General features: G+C 35.4%; 1 protein-coding gene across 3 annotated transcripts in view; it reads left to right on the top strand.

The window, feature by feature from the left end:
• Nucleotides 1-20,897, top strand: part of erbb4a (erb-b2 receptor tyrosine kinase 4a) — a 170,568-nt gene that overhangs the window by 108,439 nt on the left and 41,232 nt on the right. For all 3 annotated transcript variants that reach the window (XM_039648382.2, XM_089132536.1, XM_089132537.1), the window contains exons 4-11: nt 11,751-11,885; nt 12,424-12,489; nt 15,629-15,747; nt 15,922-16,063; nt 16,240-16,353; nt 18,046-18,172; nt 19,038-19,111; nt 20,380-20,470. In XM_039648382.2, the coding sequence (XP_039504316.2) occupies nt 11,751-11,885; nt 12,424-12,489; nt 15,629-15,747; nt 15,922-16,063; nt 16,240-16,353; nt 18,046-18,172; nt 19,038-19,111; nt 20,380-20,470 (868 nt within the window). The remainder of the gene's footprint in view (nt 1-11,750; nt 11,886-12,423; nt 12,490-15,628; nt 15,748-15,921; nt 16,064-16,239; nt 16,354-18,045; nt 18,173-19,037; nt 19,112-20,379; nt 20,471-20,897) is intronic.

Genomic DNA, 20,897 nt, shown 5'->3' with positions numbered 1-20,897 from the left:
AAATATTACCACACGAGGGAAATTATTGTGGTGTCCATGAAGATGTGAAAAAATAGGCATAACATATTTACTCAAATTATTATACGCCTGTCTAACCAAAGCTGATTTGGGTGGGTTTCTCCTATTGGGTGGGTCACTTCTGTCTTTTTCGGCCCTGACGAGAACGTCTGTCTCCTCGGCTGTGAGCCGCTGGCGTGCGCATGGCAAATCCGCCATTATAAAAGCAATCCGCCATGGAACAAGCGCGCCTGCTTTTAAAGGGAGTGTGAGATGACGCTCTGATTGGTTTATTGCATGTTAGGCCCAAACCACACCTATGAGTATGTAGCTACTTCAGACCAACCCATTTTAGATTTTCATTGGGCACAAGACTCATTTATCCGAGATCTGCCCACAAAGTTACTTGATATTTGCATTGTTTCAAATCGTTAAAATAAAGCCATCAGGGTACACTGTGCAAACATTTAGACCTTTATGCAGTATGCATACAAATTAAGAAGCATTACTCAGCTGATTCATCTTAGATGAAAAGGGCACACACGCACATGCACACATACACACACACACACACACACACACAGATACATATATATATATAGCAATGCTTTTGTCATATTCAGCTCCATCAGAAGGCAATATTACAATGAATGTGCAATGCATAATCATTCATAATTCTATCATTTCCAATTACCATTTTTTTTAATAATAATGACAAATTGCCATATTAAAACACGGAACAGTGCTTTTAATAGGAAAACTATGCATTAAATACTTACTGCAAATAGACTCCACAGAAAATCAGTCACAATCTCAATCCCCACAGGCATCCCAACTGCCTAAACCCTGGTTAGAGTCTTTTGCCTAAACCTTGTTTTAACAAAATGCGATAACATGCTTTTGTTTATGAACATAAACCTGCTTCTTTACCATTTGATTCTATTTTATCTTAAAAGGTTGGTAAAAATACATTTAAAACCCCAGCAATACAGTATTTTTTTTATTGATATAAAGGCCGCTAATTTAAGATTAAAGTTTTATTTATTGACTTTTTATTTTTTAGAATATCAGTAGAACGTTTGGTCCCACTTTATATTAAGTGGCTTTAAGTTGGACTTATTGTGTACATACATGTTTTTACATTGTACTTATATTTTAATAATACCAGCATGTAATTACAGCTATAATTAGCCTACTTTATGCAATTACATTTGTAATTACACAGTTGACCCTTCCCTCACACCTTAACCTACCCTTAAACCGACCCATACCGCCACACCTGTCCCTAACCTCACCCGTATCACACCTCAATAGCAGCAAAAGTGTTTTACAATACAACAGGAACACAATAATACATTTTACTAATTGTTCAATGTAAGTACATAATACTTAAAGCCACTTAATATAAAGTGGGACCGGACGTTTTTTTGGTGGTCTTTCATATAAAATATTAAATTAAAATCTATATAAACTGTTGAATTTATTTGCATTTAACAACAAATGTATATTATTTATAACTCTAGACAGTCTAGAAATGTGAATGTCACAGCTTAGTACATATACAGAACATTTTAGATAAGAAATCACAGTTGTGTTTTTATTTGTCCGTTGTCCAGGACATTGAATCCTGTTGAGTTATTCACTAAAGCTCTGCCATTGAGTCTACGCCATGTCTGCTGACTCCACAATTCTACCTTGTCTAATTTTTTCATTATGTTACACAAATCTCCATGCAACCTATCACTTTGTGCCCTGATATGTATGCCTGCGCACATCCCCGGCAGTGTATTAATGCAGTAGCCTTGATGTGAAGCATGCTCGCCACCCACCCCCACAGAGTGTCCAGTCCTCTGCTCTCCTCCACAGCATCGGCTGCTCAGTTAGTGAACGCTCTCTTGCTTCTGAGCTTCTGTCTGTGAACCCAAGGCTGGGTCTAGTTCTGTGGATGGTTTTGATCCAGCTGGGCCCGTGTATTGTTCAGCTTCTTTGCGGACAAGTTTCATGGTTTGCACTAAAGAGCAGCTGCTCACATTTATTGTTCTGATATTTTAAGGTCACTTATGCAGTGTCGTTGACTTGACTGTGACTTTAAAGTGGGTTCAGAGCCATTTCAGTGCATTCATTTCATTTGCACCACTTCTAAAAGAGGGACATTATTTGGGAAATAGCTCAGCTGAAGTCACGACAAGACTGAAGATCTTTTTTATCCAATGTAACAGCTATATAGGATGGGGACTTGGTTCCATGCATCGTTATTGACTGGATTTTTGAGTCGTGAGCTTAAAGGAGTAGTTCACTTTTGAAAAAAACTTTTGCTGATAATTTACTCACCCCCATTTCCATGTCATTCTTTCTTCAGTCGAAAAGAAATGAAGGTTTTTGATGAAAACACTCCAGCATTTTTCTCCATACAGTATAATGCACTTTACTGGTAACCAAACGGTTCAAGGTCCGAAAGACACTTTCAGTACTAACTGCAAACTGTTCAAAGGGCTTTAAACGATTCCAGACGATGAATAAGGGTCTTATCAAGAGAAACAATCACTCGTTTAATAAATAAATAACAAAGTTTAAATTTTATAAGATCAAATGCTTGTCTTGCTCTGTTCTGTGTGACTCACCTGTTCGAACTCGTTCATCAAAATGAACAAATCTTTTTCCGAGTCATTTGGTTCATTCAACGAACAAATTGACTTGGAAAAAGATTTGTTTATTTTGATGAACGAGTTCGAATACTACTGGAGTTCGAATACTACTACAAGGCAAGCATTTGAGCTCATAAAACTTAAACTTTGTTATTTTTTTTTTTTTAAATGAGCGATCGTTTTGCTTGATAAGACCCTTATTAATCGTCTGGAATCGTTTAAATCCCTTTGAACAGTTTGCAGTTTGTACTGAAAGTGTCTTTTGGACCTTAAACCTTTTGGTTCCCACTGAAGTGCATTATATTGAGATATTATGAAATGATTGTTATTATGTAAACCGTAAGGCCTAGTGACATGAAACTTGGCCAGATATAGGGAGACATTGGCAGGGTTATGGCGCCGACTGGCCAATAGGGGGTGCAACATTACATTAGTTATTTTCAATGGCTTTGATTTTGGATTCAAATTAAGACATTATAAAATCTAACTTTGACAATCACATTTGGTCAAAGTACATTCATTCATTTGTGCTTGAGCTATCAGTCTTAGCAGTTATATCACCTTATATCACCTTATATACAAAGTGGATTTGTATTTGGAAGTGCATTTAGAAGTGGAAGTGTATTTTTAAACTGTCATTTATTTAAAATATCTATATTTACAACATTTTTTGTGTGTGTGTGTGTAATAGTTAGTAATGCAGAATAGCAATGCATGTGTATTAAGTACGACAGTTTAGCCCTTTCATTTCTGTGTGTGTGTGTGTGTGTGTTTATGTATTCTCTATAAGGTGGATGTGCTATGGTGTCAGCCATGCATTTTTTTTTTTTTGTGTTCTGCATTGTAGCTTTATTCAATTTGGGGCCAGACTATATTCGAACAGCATGGATGCAATAAATGCGTTAAACTGATGAAACCCAGCTAATTGCTTTTGCTACAGCATATTGTTTTCTTTTAAAGGACAAAAACCAGCCTTCATTTCGTTCCTCAGCTGGTGTCTTGCCGTAGCTATACTTTGCCAATCCAAAATAAGGTGCAAATGCAGATTAGCTTTTTAAAGCTGTCACCTCTTACCCTTAAGAATGATAGTTATAGATTTTATTTCCAAAGCTTATTGTAATAGCATTACTTCTTGAATATGAAATTATGTCTGCAAATTCTGTTTTTCCAACCATCAGTCAAGAACAAAGTGGGGACAGGAAGAGCTCTTTGTGACTAATAATTGGTTTGCCTCTGAATCTCCAAAAAAAAAAACAAAGCCTGTTCATTGCAGCTGAATGTGATTAAAACAGCTCTCCGAGGACTTCCTGCTGTGGGGATATAAAGAGATCTCCTCACTAAATTCTGGTGGCAAATTGCATTGTGGGTGTTCCTTCTCTCAGCGACCTTCCTTGTTCCTGTTATAATCAATGCAAAGTTCCACCATTAACTATTTAACTCATCGTCCCTGTGGGGTGCAGTCAGAGCATTTAATGTCAAACATAATTGGTAAAGTTTATGAAAAAATCTGTTATTATTAAGCCTTTTTGGCATCAGCAGTTGAGTGTGTTTGTCAAGGGAAGATGTAATCGTGAGAAATTGTCATTTTTTTTCAGGGGTTGTTTGTTTACACGACAATGATGTAGGCTACTAAAAGTGGAAAACTTGTTTCTTTGTGATTTCGTGTACTACAATGTTGTCAAAACCAAATCCCCAGTGTTCAATTAACAGGAAGAGTGTGACTTATATAAACTCTGAGCAGAGTGTTAAATGAACACTGAAGCAGTGTTAAAGTTAATGAGATAATTAAGTGATTAATTGAGTATTATTGAAGACGCCTGATGCTGTCACCTTATATCTGGCTGTTATAACTCATGTACAGCAGCCAAACAAAATATAAAGTTAACGATTTAAGGGTCAAGAGCCCAACTAAGGCCCTGTTTAGACGAGAACGCTCGCGGGCGAAAACGTAAAAATATTTTATTGAATGTGCCTTTTGTTTACACGGCGACGGCGTTTTTGAGACTTAAAAACGCAAAAAAGTGAAACCACCCTCCAGAGTGGAAATCTTAAAAACGCTCCACCGCCGCGTTCCCGTGTAAACAGTAAAAACGCAAAAGTCTGCTTGACAGTGAAGGTTGTACGCAGGCGCGTGGAGTCGTGGACTTGGTGTTGTTGTAGTATGCACTCCTAGCCGCCTGGAGTGCATACTACATTGAATTTCACACACTTTTGCGTCATCATTTGCACGCGGAATTCCCACTCAAAACGCTCGTCTAAATGCAGAATAAAAAGTGATGATGCAACGCCACTTTTGCGTTTTCTCTTCAGAAGCGTTTCCGTGTAAACATACCCTAAAGTGAACACCGATCACCATAATGGTGACTTAAAATTACGCTTTTCTCCTTCAGTGATTCTGCTTGTTTTTAATTGTCTTCATGCTTAATCATCACTCAATTATTCACTTAATTATCTCATTGACTTTAACACTGCTTCTGTGTTCATTTAACACTCTGCTCAGAGTTTATATAATTCACACTCTCAGTGTTAATTTAAAAATGGGGATTTTGCAGTGAACCCTGTTCAAGGGTTCATATTTGTTCACATTTGAGACCCTTAAAGAGTAACTAAACACTTAACCAACTTTTTTTAGTTAATGATCTGTAAGAATGGATCTTTATTAATACCAGTCATTGATTCGAGTAACTTTTTTGACATTTGTGTATAAAGTGTTCTATTTCTGCAATATATGGTGTAAAAGCGTCTTAGTGCTGCCCTTTTCAGGTTGAACGGTGGCTACTGCAGTTGAATTTTCCTATTGGATGTTCCGCACTTCGTGACGTACGCAGGTTTCAGCTCCCTTGGCAATATAAAAACCATCTTGTGTCGTCAAAACCACTGTAGGGAGTCAGGCATTGGAATTGTGGGTATTGAAAACGATCAGGATAGAGTGTTTTAGCATCTATTTAGCCAGTGCACTCTCAGAAAAAAAAGGTACAAAAGCTGTCACTGGGGCTGTACCTTTTCAAAAGGTTCACTTTTGTACCCAAAGGCTGCATATTGGTACCTTAGTGGTACACATTAGCACCTAAAATTTACATATTAGCACCTAAAACTGACATATTAGCTCCTGAAATGTACACAACAACACTTCAAATGTACATTTTAGCACCTAAAATGTACATATTAGGACCTAAAATGTACATATTAGCTCCTGAAATGTACACATTAACACTTCAAATGTACATTTTAGCACGTAAAATATACATATTAGGACCTAAAATGGACATATTAGCTCCTGAAATGTACACATTAACACTTAAAATTTACATATTTGAACCTAAAACATACATATTAGCACCTAAAATGTACATATTAACGCTTAAAATGTACATATGAACACCTAAAATGTACATTAGGACCTAAAATGGACATATTAGCTCCTGAAATGTACATATTAACACCTAAAATGTACATATTAACACTTAAAATGTACATATTAGCAACTAAAATGTACATATTAGCAATTAAAAAATACATATTAGCACCTAAAATGTACTTATTAGCACCTAAAAATACTTATTAGCACCTAAAATGGACAAAAGGTTACCTTTTGAAAAGGTACAGCCCCAGTGACGGCTTTTGTACCTTTTTTTCTGAGAGTGGGTGGAGTCAGGCTCTGGCCAGGGGTTTAGTTACCCTTTAAGTAAAATAGAAAGCCACAAGCAGTGTGTGTATAATCTGTATTTCACTTACTTCAGTTTTCTGCTCGAGAAACATTTATTATTATCAATGATAATTTTTTTCCAGGATTTAATGCATCCTTGCCAAATAAAAGTATAAATTTCATTCAGAAAATAATAAATAAAAAGATTGTTGTGACTCTACACTAGATTTGAAATTACTTAGTAGTGAAAACTATGACTGGTCTAAACAAAACCCTATTTGTGGCCTAAGATTACATGCAATAATGCAGCAACCCATTGCAGTTGTGTATTAATTCAGAGAGGAAAATATTTGCATACTGCAGTGCTTCCTAATGTAATGTAATCTTCTGTGACAAGAGCTAATTGCATATTCCAAGAGGTTGCCAGTTTGTTTTACCAAAGGGGTTTGTGTGTTAGTGGTTTGACATTGAGAAATGACTCATTGGATACTGTGAGACTAAATGCCTGCATTGTAAGTGTAAGTCAGTTTGCTTTGAAGTCTTCGGGGTCTCCGTAATCGAGATGGCATTCATTCTATCAAACTCTTTGTAGTGTACTGGATAAATCAAGCCACCTCATGTCCCGCATGTTAGTATTCCAGTTGATCTTTGTCTGTGGACCGGATTTGAAAGGTACCTGCAGGCTGAGAAAAATCTAGCTTTCACCAAACGTGAAAGGAATAGGTGAGAAATAGGTGAGCTTTGGTCTTTCAGTATCAGCGCTCCACCAACCCTCCCAGCCTGCCCTCCTGAGACCCTGCTGTTGGGTGTGATTTCTGGGACGCTCCGCTATCTCCACGAGCCAAACTCCCCTCCCTGTGAGGCTGAATAATGAGACGCTTCGTGAATGTGGACGTGTGGAGGGCTGGGGCGATGGAGGACCGTGGATCATGATGCTAGTCTGAAGAGGATATTAGTGGAAGTGGCACTAAGCGACAGCGAGATGGAACTGGAAATTTCATTAGCATTTATTTTATATAAATAGTGTGACTCCGCACATCTCTCATTTTAATAGGGCCGTGTTTTCTTCAGCAACCATTTCAGGCTCTGTGGATGTTAGGGAAATGTAATAAGGAGTTGCAAAGTGACTCGATGATATTGGCAAGTCAGTCAAACCCTCTAAAGCTGTGATTCTCAATAGCCGCTTTTTCAGCATCGGGTCGAATGGTTTTAAAGGGATACTCCACTTTTTTTTGGAAATAGGCTCATTTTACCACTCCCCCAGAGTTGAACAGTTGGGTTTTACCGTTTTTAAATGTATTCAGCCGATTTTTTGATATTTAGAAGAATATCAGTAACCAGACAGTTTCTGGTCTCATTGACTTCCATATTTTTTTTCCTACTATGGAAGTCAATGAGACCAGAAACTGTTATAGACTATTTCTAGACTTCTAGACTATTTGTCTATGTCATTCTTTCTTGAGTTGAAAAGAAATTAAGGTTTTTGATAAACATTCCAGGATTTTTTCTCCATATAATGGACTTCAATGGGAACCAAATGGTTCAAGGTCCAAATGAGAGTTTCAGTGCTGCTTCAAAGGGCTTTAAACGACACCAGATGATGAATAAAGGTCTTATCTTGTGAAACCATCAGTCATTTCAAAGATAAATGCAAAAGTTTAAGATTTATAAGCACAAATGCTCACCTTACTCTGTTCTAATGAGCATTCATGACTCTCCTGTTCGAACTCGTTCATCAAAATGAACAAATCTTTTTCCGAGTCATGACTCGAAGGGTCCTAGATAAGACCCTTATTCATCGTCTGGTGTCGTTTAAAGCCCTTTGAAGAAGCACTGAAACTCTCATTTGGACCTTGAACCGTTTGGTTCCCAATGAAGTCCATTATATGGAGAAAATCCTGGAATGTTTTCATCAAAAACCTTAATTTCTTTTCAAAGAATGAAAGGCGTGGATATCTTGGATGACATGGGGGTGAGTAAATTATCAGCAATTTTTTTGTTATCAGCAAGTGAACTACTTTTTTAAGTGAAGCTAAAGCCTGGAGTAATGATGCTGAACATTCAGCTTTGCCATCAGAAATAATTGACATTTTAAAATGTAAAAAATATAAAATATAAAAATCTTACTGACCCTGATCTTTTTAACAGTAGTATTTAATACTATCTGAAACATAGTTTTGATATACAGTCTATAAATATGCTCATTTTTACATAGTTAGATTTTTCATTATGAACTCCACATGTCATATCTTTTGATTTATGGCCTATGATTTATTTGGCCATTTGCAGTTTATAACTCTGGGAGATCCTGAGCTGTCATTCAAAAGGACAACAAAAACAAAGCAAAGCAATCTTTTAGAAAGTTTTAACAGTCGTTATTTTATTTATTTTTTCTTGCATATTATTTCAGTTATCAGGACAATGCATCACATTTGTCACACTGATTCACTGTGAAGCAATAACATTTAAGATGGCTGAAATTTAATCAGAACGCTTCAACACAATTACGGATATCCATGAGGAGGCCCTCCTCCACACAGTCTGCGCTCTCAGATACACTCACATTTGTCATGCAAAACAATCTCTCCACTGCTGTCAAAGAAACTAATGGAAAACACGGGGATTTCTTTTAGAGTTTTATGTAGTGACAAATTTGTGCTCTTTTAGGCTAAGAAGGATAGTATCTGTTACATTAACTGGAAAGGTGTGTGTGTGTGTGGGGGGGGGATTATTAGCATAATCATGTGTAATACAAAAAAAAAAAAAAAATCTAAGCTTACACTCTGAACATAAACACTTGGGTCAGTTAATAACACAAAAGTGAGTAAATTAGTACATCCTAACTGTAATTCTCCAGAATTTAATAAGAAAAAAGAATATAGTATTTATTTTTTATTAATTTTTGAAGAAAATGTAAGTGCAAAACTCGTCACTAACGGTGTGTGTTCACCCCATGTTGGAATTAGCATAATTAGTAATGACTGTATTACATATCTTGAGTCCCTCTTTCACTGTAAATCTATTAGATTATTTTATGTTTGTTTTATCAGAGGAATAAAGCAATAACCAACATCTTTCTAATCTGATGTGTAATTCATATTAGCTGCACAGAGACAAAATAATGAGAGAAAAATACCTATCCCTTAAGCAAGAGTTAAAAGCAAGCTTATAAGATTAACCCTAACCCTATCTCAGTCCATTTGTAGGTTTTATATATAATGTATCTTTAAGATGTTTCCTTCTGCACTCCACTAGAGACACAAGTGATGCATTTTTAATTTAGTTTTTGTTGTCAAAGAGGAGACTTTCTAAGTTAAGCTTGTGTTCAGCATTTTTATTTTCAGTCTATTTACTCTTTCCCTGCCAGTTTTTTTATATGAACATGCAATATGGAGGATCGCATTGTTTTACATGTGCATAAGCAATGCTTTTATTGCTTGTTTTTGCTTCCCCTTCGCCTGTGTTTTGATCCGGAGATGTACTCTTTCAGAAGATGCCTAATAGCGCCCCCTACCGCAGAACATGATGCGTCTGAAATCGCGCTCTGTCTGAGTAGGAACTACATTTGAATTTACTTTTCGACTGTTAAAAAAGTATGTTTTTTATAGTATGTATGTGTAGCATGGACGTACTCTATCCGCCATGTTGTTATTGTCACGTGACCTATATACCAGTGCCAATTGCATCACTTCACTGCCATTCATGAATCCTCTCACGAGGCCTCATGGGATAGTAAAGTGTCCATCGATTGCACACTTCAGAATCTGAGTGGAAGTAATAGGCCATCCAGGAACTTTTCGACTAGGTTTTCAGACTATTTTGTCATACTGTTTTTATATAGTCATATACTGTAGTATATAACCTAAAATATTAATAATAAATAGATTTCAGCATTGTTATTTTTTTTTTTATTCAATTGCATGGCAGACCATAAAATGAGCAAAAACAAAGCAAATAAACAGAAACAAAAACATTAACTTAGACTGCTGAAAAAGGATCCCAAGCCAAAAAGAAAACCACTATGTGTGTTTGCGTTTGGAAAGAAATCAGACTTGGTACTCATCCAGACTCATTCATTGTGTTTGTATAGCGCAGTACAATACAATCATCCAACCATGCAAGGTGTCTGTTACACCTTTTCACACTGTCAGAGGGGAGCCTGGAACCAGAGAGACAGTCATGGACCAGTCATGGCTGATCTTGATAAAGGCTGAAGCATTTATGGTAGAGGACGTCAAAAGGAGATGCCAAATGTTTTTGTTTTTTTTTTCTTCTTAATTATTGCATTGAGACTGATAAATTGAACTGTCTGACGCTTATCTCTGCATGGCATTCTCGTATGCTCGTCACAACCAGCGTGACCCTTTCCAGCCAGTTAAATGGTGCAGGGAACCCTGATAGAAACTTTCCAGGATAACAGAAACTTTTGAGATTACACACACAGACAGTATCAATGCTTAGGAATGGAGTACAGCACGATGGAAATATGCTCCTTTGTATCAGTGTTATTTTATCAACCCGATCACACTAAATGCATCTTTATAGCATGTGTATTGTCGTGTAATTTATATAAAGTGAGTTTTTACGTGCACATGATATGCATTGGTTGGTTAGGGTAGGTTTAGTAGTGGTGTCGGGTGCGTGTGTATCATACGTTTGGGTAGAATTAGTGGTGTGGGGTGCGTATATGAACTGCGTATCAAATGCACTCAAAAAACTGCATCTCATATGTACGTAAAAACTCATTTTCGCATATTCCAGGCAAAGTTTAAGATTAATTTAGGTTTTTCATCTAATATTTATATTTTATTTCATTTCTATTAAAGAAAATGATTTTAATTGTAGTTGACACATGTAAACAGTGGTTTGTTTAATAATTTTTTCGCATATAACTTGCACAACAATACACGATGCGTGTTATAAAGACGCATTTACGTGAGAACAGGCTGATTTTATAAACTATATACGTACTTTTAGTTATTAATATTTTGAATTAGCTTTTTTATATTTTCAAAGTAATTTTGTTATATGTGTTTGTCATTCAATATTTCAATAGTTCAATCCTTATATTTAGCTTTATTCATTTTAGTTTTAGTAATTTTAGTACATAATAATAATAAAAAAAAATCAGTTAACATCTTTATTTCAGGCAAAGTTTAAGATTAATTTAGGTTTTCATTTATATTAAAGAAAATGATTTTTAATTTTAGTTGACACATGTAAACAGTGGTTTGTTTAATATTTTTTGGTTATCTTACTGTGAGACCCCAAAACTAGTTAAGTGACACTTAAAATGGAATTATAAATGTAATTGTTTACATAAAATAGCATAAGAACACTTTTCAAGCATCATATTTCACAAAAAGAAGTCAAATAATAATGTAATAATCCAAGTTTTTTTTCAGCTCCTTCAGCTAATATTCTTATTATAATAAGCATAATATTCTAATATTGTTTACCAGAAATCCTGAATGGAGGCGTGTATGTGGATCAGAACAAGTTCTTGTGCCACGCTGACACCATCCACTGGCATGACATCATCAAGAACCCGCGTTCTGAACTTCTGGTGGTTCCGTCCAACAACAGTGGCAACACATGTGAGTACCACTGAGAAGATTTGACACTTTCTAAAACAATAATGTTCATATCATCAAACATAAGATTCATGACTGTTTATGACTAACAAATTGTTTTTATTATAAAGTATTATTATTTTTTTAGTATTGCTGTTATTATTATTATTATTATTTAAAAAATAAAATGTTATTAGTATGAAAACCCTGAAGATGGAGCAGGTGCCCTTTCTGTTTTTACCCTTTCATTTACACATTGTAATTGTAATTTTCCAATAATGTATTCCATGAATATTAATCCAGGTCTTTCAAACTCAATTCAAAAACTATTACAACTACAATAGGGAACTAGTTTGTGCAGAAAAAAACCCCTCAGCTGTCAGTAGTAAAATAATAACGATGATTGAATACATTTAATTCCAGTATAATACAAGTTCAGACAAATACAATTTAAATCTAGTGTCTTAACTATTTATAAATGATCTTTGTTGATATATCTGACCGATTAGTTTTATCTGGAACACAAAAGGTCATGGGTGATTATTTGGGGTTATGTCCACAGGCAGACGGTGTCACAGATCTTGTAATGGACGTTGCTGGGGTCACCAGGAAGACCAGTGCCAAAGCTGTGAGTTTTTATCCATCCTATCTATGTCCTCAATATACCACAGCCGCATTGTGTCTTCCACACTTTAATGACAATTTAGCACTTTTAAGAATTGAAATGACCATTGAACTCTCTGGGGTTTTAAGAAGTCTTGATATGCCCTAACATTTGTGCTATTTTAAAGGTGCTATATGTATTTTTTAGGGACCTCTATCGGTGATGTTTCAGATTGCAACCAATTTTTACACAAGAGCGCTAGCTCATGGTACACGAACACACTGAGACTTTCAACACTCTGGAGAAAGCATCACACAACATGCTGGAAACTCATGTAAACTCCTACTGCAACGTTTCAATAATAGGATACTTTCATCAGCTTCGTGCTCATAATATGATAACGATGTGGTGTTATCTAGCTTAAGGCATTTCACTTACTATTCGTGTATCTTTCAGAATCAGGAATGTCAACATAATTGAATGTATAATATGATAATGGAAACTGTTAGTGAACTAGACTGAACAATTTCAGTGTCACAGTAAAACCGATGGATTTCGCAAAAAAATCTGACCCGGAGACTTCACATAGAAGTAGGAATACTGGCCTTCAGAGATAACAGCAAAACCCGACAAGTGGATCATTGTAATGTGTGATTACAACCCCGTCACACACAGGCATTAAAAAAAAGATTAATTTTAGAAGAAAAGTTACTTATAGCACCTTTAAGTTGCTTATAAATGGCTAAAGTCTGATTACACTATTCAGTACAAACTGGGCTACAATAATATGTCAGCAACATGTATATGTTTAATTTTAAGTAGGAGAAGTAGACCCTTTACAATTTTAAATGATGCATCTGTATGACCATAAATGATTATTTGTATTCTTTATGAGCATTATGAGTATTAAGTCGATTTTGCTGCTGTTCAAAACAAACAAATCTACTAGAACACACTTGTGCGTTCGTCGACCCTAGAGAATTAACAGCCCATGATTGTATTTATTTTTATTTTTACTTCATCCCTGATTGTTCCTTATAGACAATTAGTAAGTAAGCATAGCTGTAAACATAACGATTGCCATAATAAGCCTACATGACTGCATGTGCATTATATATATATATATATATATATATATATATATATATATATATATATATATATATATATTTATATATTTATTTATTTATAAAAGCCAATACTAGATTTGTGTGACAAACACAGTGATATTGTAATGTTGAAGTTAGATGAACTGTATAAAGAACAAAAATTTGAGACCTCACACATTCCTCTGGGAATGATTGATCAAATCATTATTAATATTTTGAGCATTAAGACGCACTTTTAAATGCTACGTATTTACTTAATCGACTGTTGTTCCCAGACAGATTTTTCCATTTGATTATTTTGCGGCTATAGTCATATGTAATTTATTTTTCTTTGTTTTTCAATGTGGTTCTGAAGTTATGAATTTTCATTTCTGACAGCATTTCTAATAAAAGGCAAAAGTCTGTTATTGTCAGTCTGAGCCTCTGGGCCGATAGCTGTGATAATCAGCTGGTAAGGGTTATCAGGGTATCTCTACTGTCTGGAACCTGCTGGTGATACAGCTCATAGTGTGGGCGGTAATTAGCTTAATAAAAGAGTGACAGAGAGAGACTGTGTCAGACTGATGTACTTTAACAGCCCAAGACATTTCAGACTGCTGCAGACGCCATAAAGTATTTCAAGTCATGGAGTTGGAGGTCTAATAAGACAGAGTGACATACTTGTTATTTGACTATGTCTGTTTTGGTTTTGCACACTACCTCACTTAACTAATTCAGCTGTTAGAAAGAGTTAACACAGTCTCATCCCAAGAAGTCATATAACTGACGTCTTGGGACATCTTTTGACCATACGTCAACATCCGCCTTTTTAGGGTACCCTTAAACGTCGGTTACATGACGATACCGGGGCGTCATACAACTGATGCTTTACCTTTAACGTCGGTTAGGTGACGGGGTAGGTTTAGGTCTGGGGTAGGGTTAGGATCCGATAACGTCATCTAACCGACGTTTAAGGGTACCCTAAAAAGGCGGATGTTGACGTATGGTCAAAAGATGTCCCAAGGCGTCAGTTATATGACGTCTTGGGATGAGACTGCGCTGAAAGAGTGTATTTGTATGAATATAAACCAAACAACTAATGGCTGGCCCCAAGTAAAATATTTTGTAAATCTTATGAGATTTTTAGACCAAAAACATGATGATAAAAATAAAAAAAATTGAATGGAAACAGTTTTTTTCCCTGCCTATAGTGTGTGGAGGGCTGTGATGTGAACAAGACAGCACAAGCACTAGTTTCCATTCACAAACAAGACTGTGAACAAGGGGAAATCAAAATATCTCGTGGTCAAATGGGACTTTAGAGTAAACCAACATAGAGTAAACGGACAACGGGCAAGAATACTGTAGCGATGATAATGATTGAATAGATAATTCACTGGAAAAAAAACTAATAAGGTTTGTGTTATGCTTCCGTCAGCTCGTTTCCTGATTATGTATCTGTTTGTTCCACACAACAATCTACAGGGTTCATGTGCGTTTGTCCTCAGGGTTCCCCCCACACAAATGGATTTCAGATCGTACATATTCAGCATGTTTTCCAATTTGAGATTGGTGCAACCCCGGCGTGCTTTTTCAATGATTCAATCACTCTTAACACACATCACACCAGAGGAAAATAAAATAAAATAATCTGTACCATCAAGATAATCGACATTTTACCTAGGATTGCCAGAAGGGAAGGATTTGGCCCAAACACGGCCTGGTTATATGTATCTTATAGTGTGTGTGCCTTTTCTCAAGTATGACACTTTTCAATGCAAGTATATGATTTGAATGGTCAGTATATTAGCAAGGAGAATTGTAGATATTTGACTGTTTTGAGATGATAGATAGATAGATAGATAGATAGATAGATAGATAGATAGATAGATAGATAGATAGATAGATAGATAGATAGATAGATAGATAGATAGATAGATAGATAGATAGATAGATAGATAGATAGATAGATAGATAGATAGATAGATAGATAGATAGATAGATTTTTATTTATTTTTTTAAATAGAAAACTATTTATTCTCAATCTTCCTCTATCTATATTCACAATCATACAGTGACAAAGACGGTGTGTGCAGAGCAGTGTGATGGACGCTGTTTTGGTCCGTACGTCAGTAACTGCTGCCACCGGGAATGTGCAGGAGGCTGTTTTGGACCCAAAGACACAGACTGCTATGTATGTCAACGTTTTATTTTTTACCTGATTCTGCATTATTTCAAAGGGTAATAAAGGCAATGACAAGTGCCTGCTCACTTTGTTTGAAAATGAATCTGTTCTCTTCATTATTGTTTTATCGATCTAACACATATGTACGGGATTGTTTTTTTTATTTTTATTTTTTTATCTCAGGCTTGTACTAACTTTAATGACAGCGGGGCCTGTGTGACGCAGTGTCCTCAGCCATTCGTCTACAATCCAACAACCTTCCAGCTCGAACACAATCCCAACGCCAAATACACCTATGGAGCTTTCTGTGTCAAGAAATGCCCACGTAAGTTAGCTTTCCTGGAGGACGGCATTACTAATTTTCCCATTGTAACTACTGTACTCTTCATATGCATGAAGTGATTTGGCCTGATTCCATTTCCATTTTGAGATATTATCTTTGAGACGATCACTGCACAGCAGTCTATTTTATGCTCTAATATTTTGCTGTCTGGAACTCAGATAATTTTGTGGTGGATCACAGCTCTTGTGTCAGAGCCTGTCCGAGCAACAAGATGGAAGTGGAGGAAAATCACATCAAGATGTGCATCCCGTGCACTGACATCTGTCCGAAAGGTCAGTGCTATTCATAAAGGTTGTTCTCATGTTGACATTATGAACATGATGATGCAAAAATGTCCCCAGGCAACCTTTTTCTCTGCAGGTTATAGTAAATTTAGCTTCCTTAGCTCAAATAATATAACAAAAAAAGCCACAACTTTGGGTCAGTGAGATTATTTTCTTTAAAAAAAATCAATAAAAAAAAACATCACCAATGCTACTTTTATTTGCTTAAAAACATGGTGAAAATTCAAAATAATGGATATCAATTTTATTTTATTTTAAAATTTAATTTATTTCTGTGATTGCAAGGCTGCATTTGCAGCATCATCATTCCAGTGTTCCTAAAATATGAAATTAAAAACATTTCTTACTAATATCAGTGTTAATATATATATATATATATATATATATATATATATTGTTGTTATTATTATTTTTTATTTTTTTTGTGAAAACAGTGATACAGATTTTTCAGGGTTCTTTAATAAATAGAAAGTTCATAAGAACAGCATTTATTTGAAATGAAATATTTTGTCATATAAATCTGTCACTCTTGATCAATTAAATGCATCATTGCGAAATAGGAGTATTGATTTGGTTTTAAAAATAAACCTAATCTTACTGACCCGACAGAGCGTCGATGTATAATTTTCAAGCTGATCTACATGTAGCAAATGCATATCCACATTTGAGAGTAAACAAACATGATCAAAAAGAAATTGGCTATTTAACTGAAAAGCTGGACTCCCCACATCCGCCAAATTAATCATTCCGCTTTCTCCCATTTAGTTTCCTTTCACTGGTTCCATCTCCCCCTTCTTATACAGCCTTTGAAATGAAAGTACCAGCATGTGTTGCTTTGGATACTGGTCATCAGGATGGGGATGCTTGTCTTATGGTGTCTCAACCAGGCTTCTTAACCATCAGGATCAACCTTATAGTCGATCACCCAAACCAGCACTTGTTACCAGCCTCTTGTTAGTTTTAGATTTACACTATATACTATATATAAAAGGAGTAAACGCATAAGTATATAGAAATATAGAGAGTAAACACATAACGGTCAATTTTATAATGATTGTAACAATAGTGTGTTGTTCTTTCAATAGAGAAAAGATTAATGGTGGATGACAACAAAATAAGAAAAAAGTGACAATGGGCCCAGACAACAAACTGGGTCAATATCAATATGACTCACATTTAATCATAATTGAGCTCACAATGAGAGAGAAGTTGATGTTTGAATATCTCTCTCTATCCATCTTCAGTGAATTATGATAAAGCCAAACTCATTTTACAACAGAGAAATGTATGTCAACATGTTATTAAGAATATGGTAAACATATGCTGCAGATTTTCTGCAGAGTTTGCATAAAGGCGCATAGAGGCAGTGTTCTTTCATTATTATTTAGACTTTTTTTAGTATCTAATTAGCTTTTATTTTTACATTTTGGTGCTATAATATTACTTTAAGTTTTAGTATTTAATATTTAGCTTTAATTTATTTTATTTTAGTTATATTTTCATTTTTTTAATACAATTTTTATCTTTTATTTTCTTTCAGCTTTTTTTATTTCAGTTAATGAGACCACACTGCAGAGAAGAACACTTGTCATGAGTTTTCACTTTTCAAAGTAGTAAACAAAGGTTTGAGTAATTGCTCCCAGTTGTGTTATTTAAAAATGGGTTATTTGTGGTGTTCAGTGTGTGATGGTATAGGTACCGGCAGTCTTCAAACGGCTCAAACTGTAGATTCCAGCAACATTGAGAAGTTTGTCAATTGCACCAAGATCAACGGCAACCTCATCTTCCTCATCACAGGCATCAAAGGGTGAGTCCAGTCTATCTATGGCTTAACTTTTAGACTTAAAGGCTTTTTAAAAGTGCAAAGTTTTTCTTGGCAAGGCTTTTCTTTTCAAAACATAAATAATAATGGGATTTTTACTTAAATGTTAAAAAATGCATTTACAAAACCTACAACTTAATATTAAATAAACATTCACATTACACATTCAGATCATTTTAGCAATATCATGTCTATATAATATATGGTCTCATTTTGAAGGTAAAGTGAACAATGCCATCATAAAAATCTCAATTGAACAAAAATTTGCCGGTTTGTGATGTGAAATTCACTGATAAATATGATTTTGTGGTGAAGTAAATACTACAGAAAAAAACAATGTAATAAACATGAAAAAAGTTAGTTCAAGCAAGAATTTAAAAAAGTAAATTCTATAGTAGTACTCAATTCAATCGTGTTGAAATGAAAGCGTAAATATAAACATTATAAAATTAAGTAAAATTGCTCAACTTTTCTGATACTGGTTTTCCCATCATGCACTGGGGCCATGAATAATTAATGAGGTTTGTTTTTCACTGTTTTCCATATGTTTCCACACTGTAAAAAATATTGTTGGTTTAACTTAAAAAAAGTAACCTGGTTGCCTTCAAATTTTAAGTTCATTGAACTGGAAAAAGTGAGTTAATACAATGAAGGAGATTGATTTAATCATCAGAAACTCAAAATATTATGTTATCTGAACTACATAAATTATCTAAGTTGATTTGACAAAAGAAAAAATGTTGTGATAACAAATCATGAAAATATTTTTTTTAGGCCACAGATGCACATATGTACACATACATATAGCCTAACCCTTTTTCTGGTTGGGTTTGTGTATTATTTTTAACAGGGATATGTTTCATGGTATCAGAGCTCTGGACCCTGATCGGTTAAATGTATTCCGCACCGTCAGAGAGATCACAGGTGAGCGACAGTCACCATCCATCACATCACAACCCATTAAACCTGTGTAGCCTTGCGTAAAACCATTAACTTTCTTTATTTCTTCATACATTAACTTTTTATCCTTTGTGTTAGGGAGTATTCTCTGTCACAAATCCTTATGCGTATGCAATATTTATGTGTTTATGAAGCCTCAAAGAAATGAACTATGACTCATGCTAAAAGCCCTTTGTCACTTTCAACTTGTTCTTCTGATTGTGCCAAATAGTTAATGGAGTGAAGCTGCAAAGCAACGTTTTCCAAATGAAACTCGTGCACCAAGAAACTGCTCTCTTGTACACCAACGGTGTACCCTCAGTTTAGACACATTTCACCCAATACGACAACAAAATGATCATTTAAACAATGTGCGTCTGAAGAAATGATGCGCAGTGGTAATGGAACCGTTCTTTTAATTAGCGCAATCATTTCCCCGAATATACTTTCATTTCAAAATAATGGGGTAATTTTACTGTCAGACAGACAGGAATAATATTGTACTCATTGGACCTGCGGCAATATCCTCAGCCGATGTCTACTGTCATAGTAACAAACTTGTTTATCTGTTTCATATGCAGGGTAGAGATAGTTCTCTTTGAAATAAATTTTTCGTATGTTTTAGCTCACCTCAAGGGCATCCAAGATGTAGGTGTCTTTGTTTCCACAGTATTTTCAATTTTGATATTTTTAGGTCAAACCGTTCTTGTCTGTCAGTCATATAATGGAGGTCTATGGTCACCACCTCAAAGAGCTGTCCAAATTAAACATGATTTAATGTCTCGTAAATGTAAGTACACATTGATGGCCTAAGACACGAAACGAGCGGTTTATGTGAGAAAACGAACAGTTTTTGTATCGTTTTACCTCTTGTAACCACAGCCACATCCAAGTGATCTGAGGGCGCTTTGTGGCTGTGGTTACAAGTCGTAAAAACGATATAAATATTGTTCGTTTTCTCACACAAACCACTCGTTTCGTCTCTTAGGCCATTTTACATTTACGAGTCATTAAATCATGTTTAATTTGGACTTCTCTGTGCATGCTCTTTGAGGTGGTGACCATAGACCTCCATTATATGACTGACAGACAAGAACGGTTTGACCTAAAAATATCAAAATTGAAACTGCTGCGGAAACAAAGACACCTACATCTTGCATGCCCAAAAATTAATTTCAAAGTGAACAATCCCTTTAAATGCCTAATTTGAACGAGCAAAAGCTGAATTGTTTTTTTCTTTTCTGTTTTCGTAGGTTCCTTAAACATCCAGTCCTGGCCAGAAAACATGACAGATCTTGCCGTTTTCTCGAACCTTGCCACCATCGGAGGGCGATCTCTTTATAGGTAAAAGCTCAGTCATCATCACTTGATTCACAACAGTTGTGGACATATGCGTTTTTGTTCTTACAGTAGCTTAGCTAATCCTGATTATTTTAAATAAGGGAGTTAGAAATGTATGTATTCTACTAAGTCAACCATCTCTCATTAGAGATTTATATTTCATATATTTTTTAAAGGTTTTAACATGGGGTTACTTCAAGTACATAAAGTCCTGTGCCTAGAATCCCAGTGCTGAATAAATAAAAGGACTGCTTTGTGTCACAGTTATGTGGCTGATGGGTGGATTGATGCCTCCCATGGGTAAAGCCTTTTTTCTTCACCCAACTCTCAAAAACATGTCCAGAATTCACTCCTGGACTAGTTTAGTTTAAATCTATTAGGCCTTTTTAGTTTCAGAGGGTTGGCGAATATGTGTCGACGCCGTCCCAAG

Source organism: Pimephales promelas, chromosome 6 (genome assembly GCF_988280905.1).
Source record: "Pimephales promelas chromosome 6, fPimPro1.hap1.1, whole genome shotgun sequence".
In the NCBI taxonomy this organism is placed as follows: Eukaryota; Metazoa; Chordata; class Actinopteri; order Cypriniformes; family Leuciscidae; genus Pimephales; species Pimephales promelas.
This window is presented reverse-complemented; position numbering and strand designations above follow the sequence as displayed.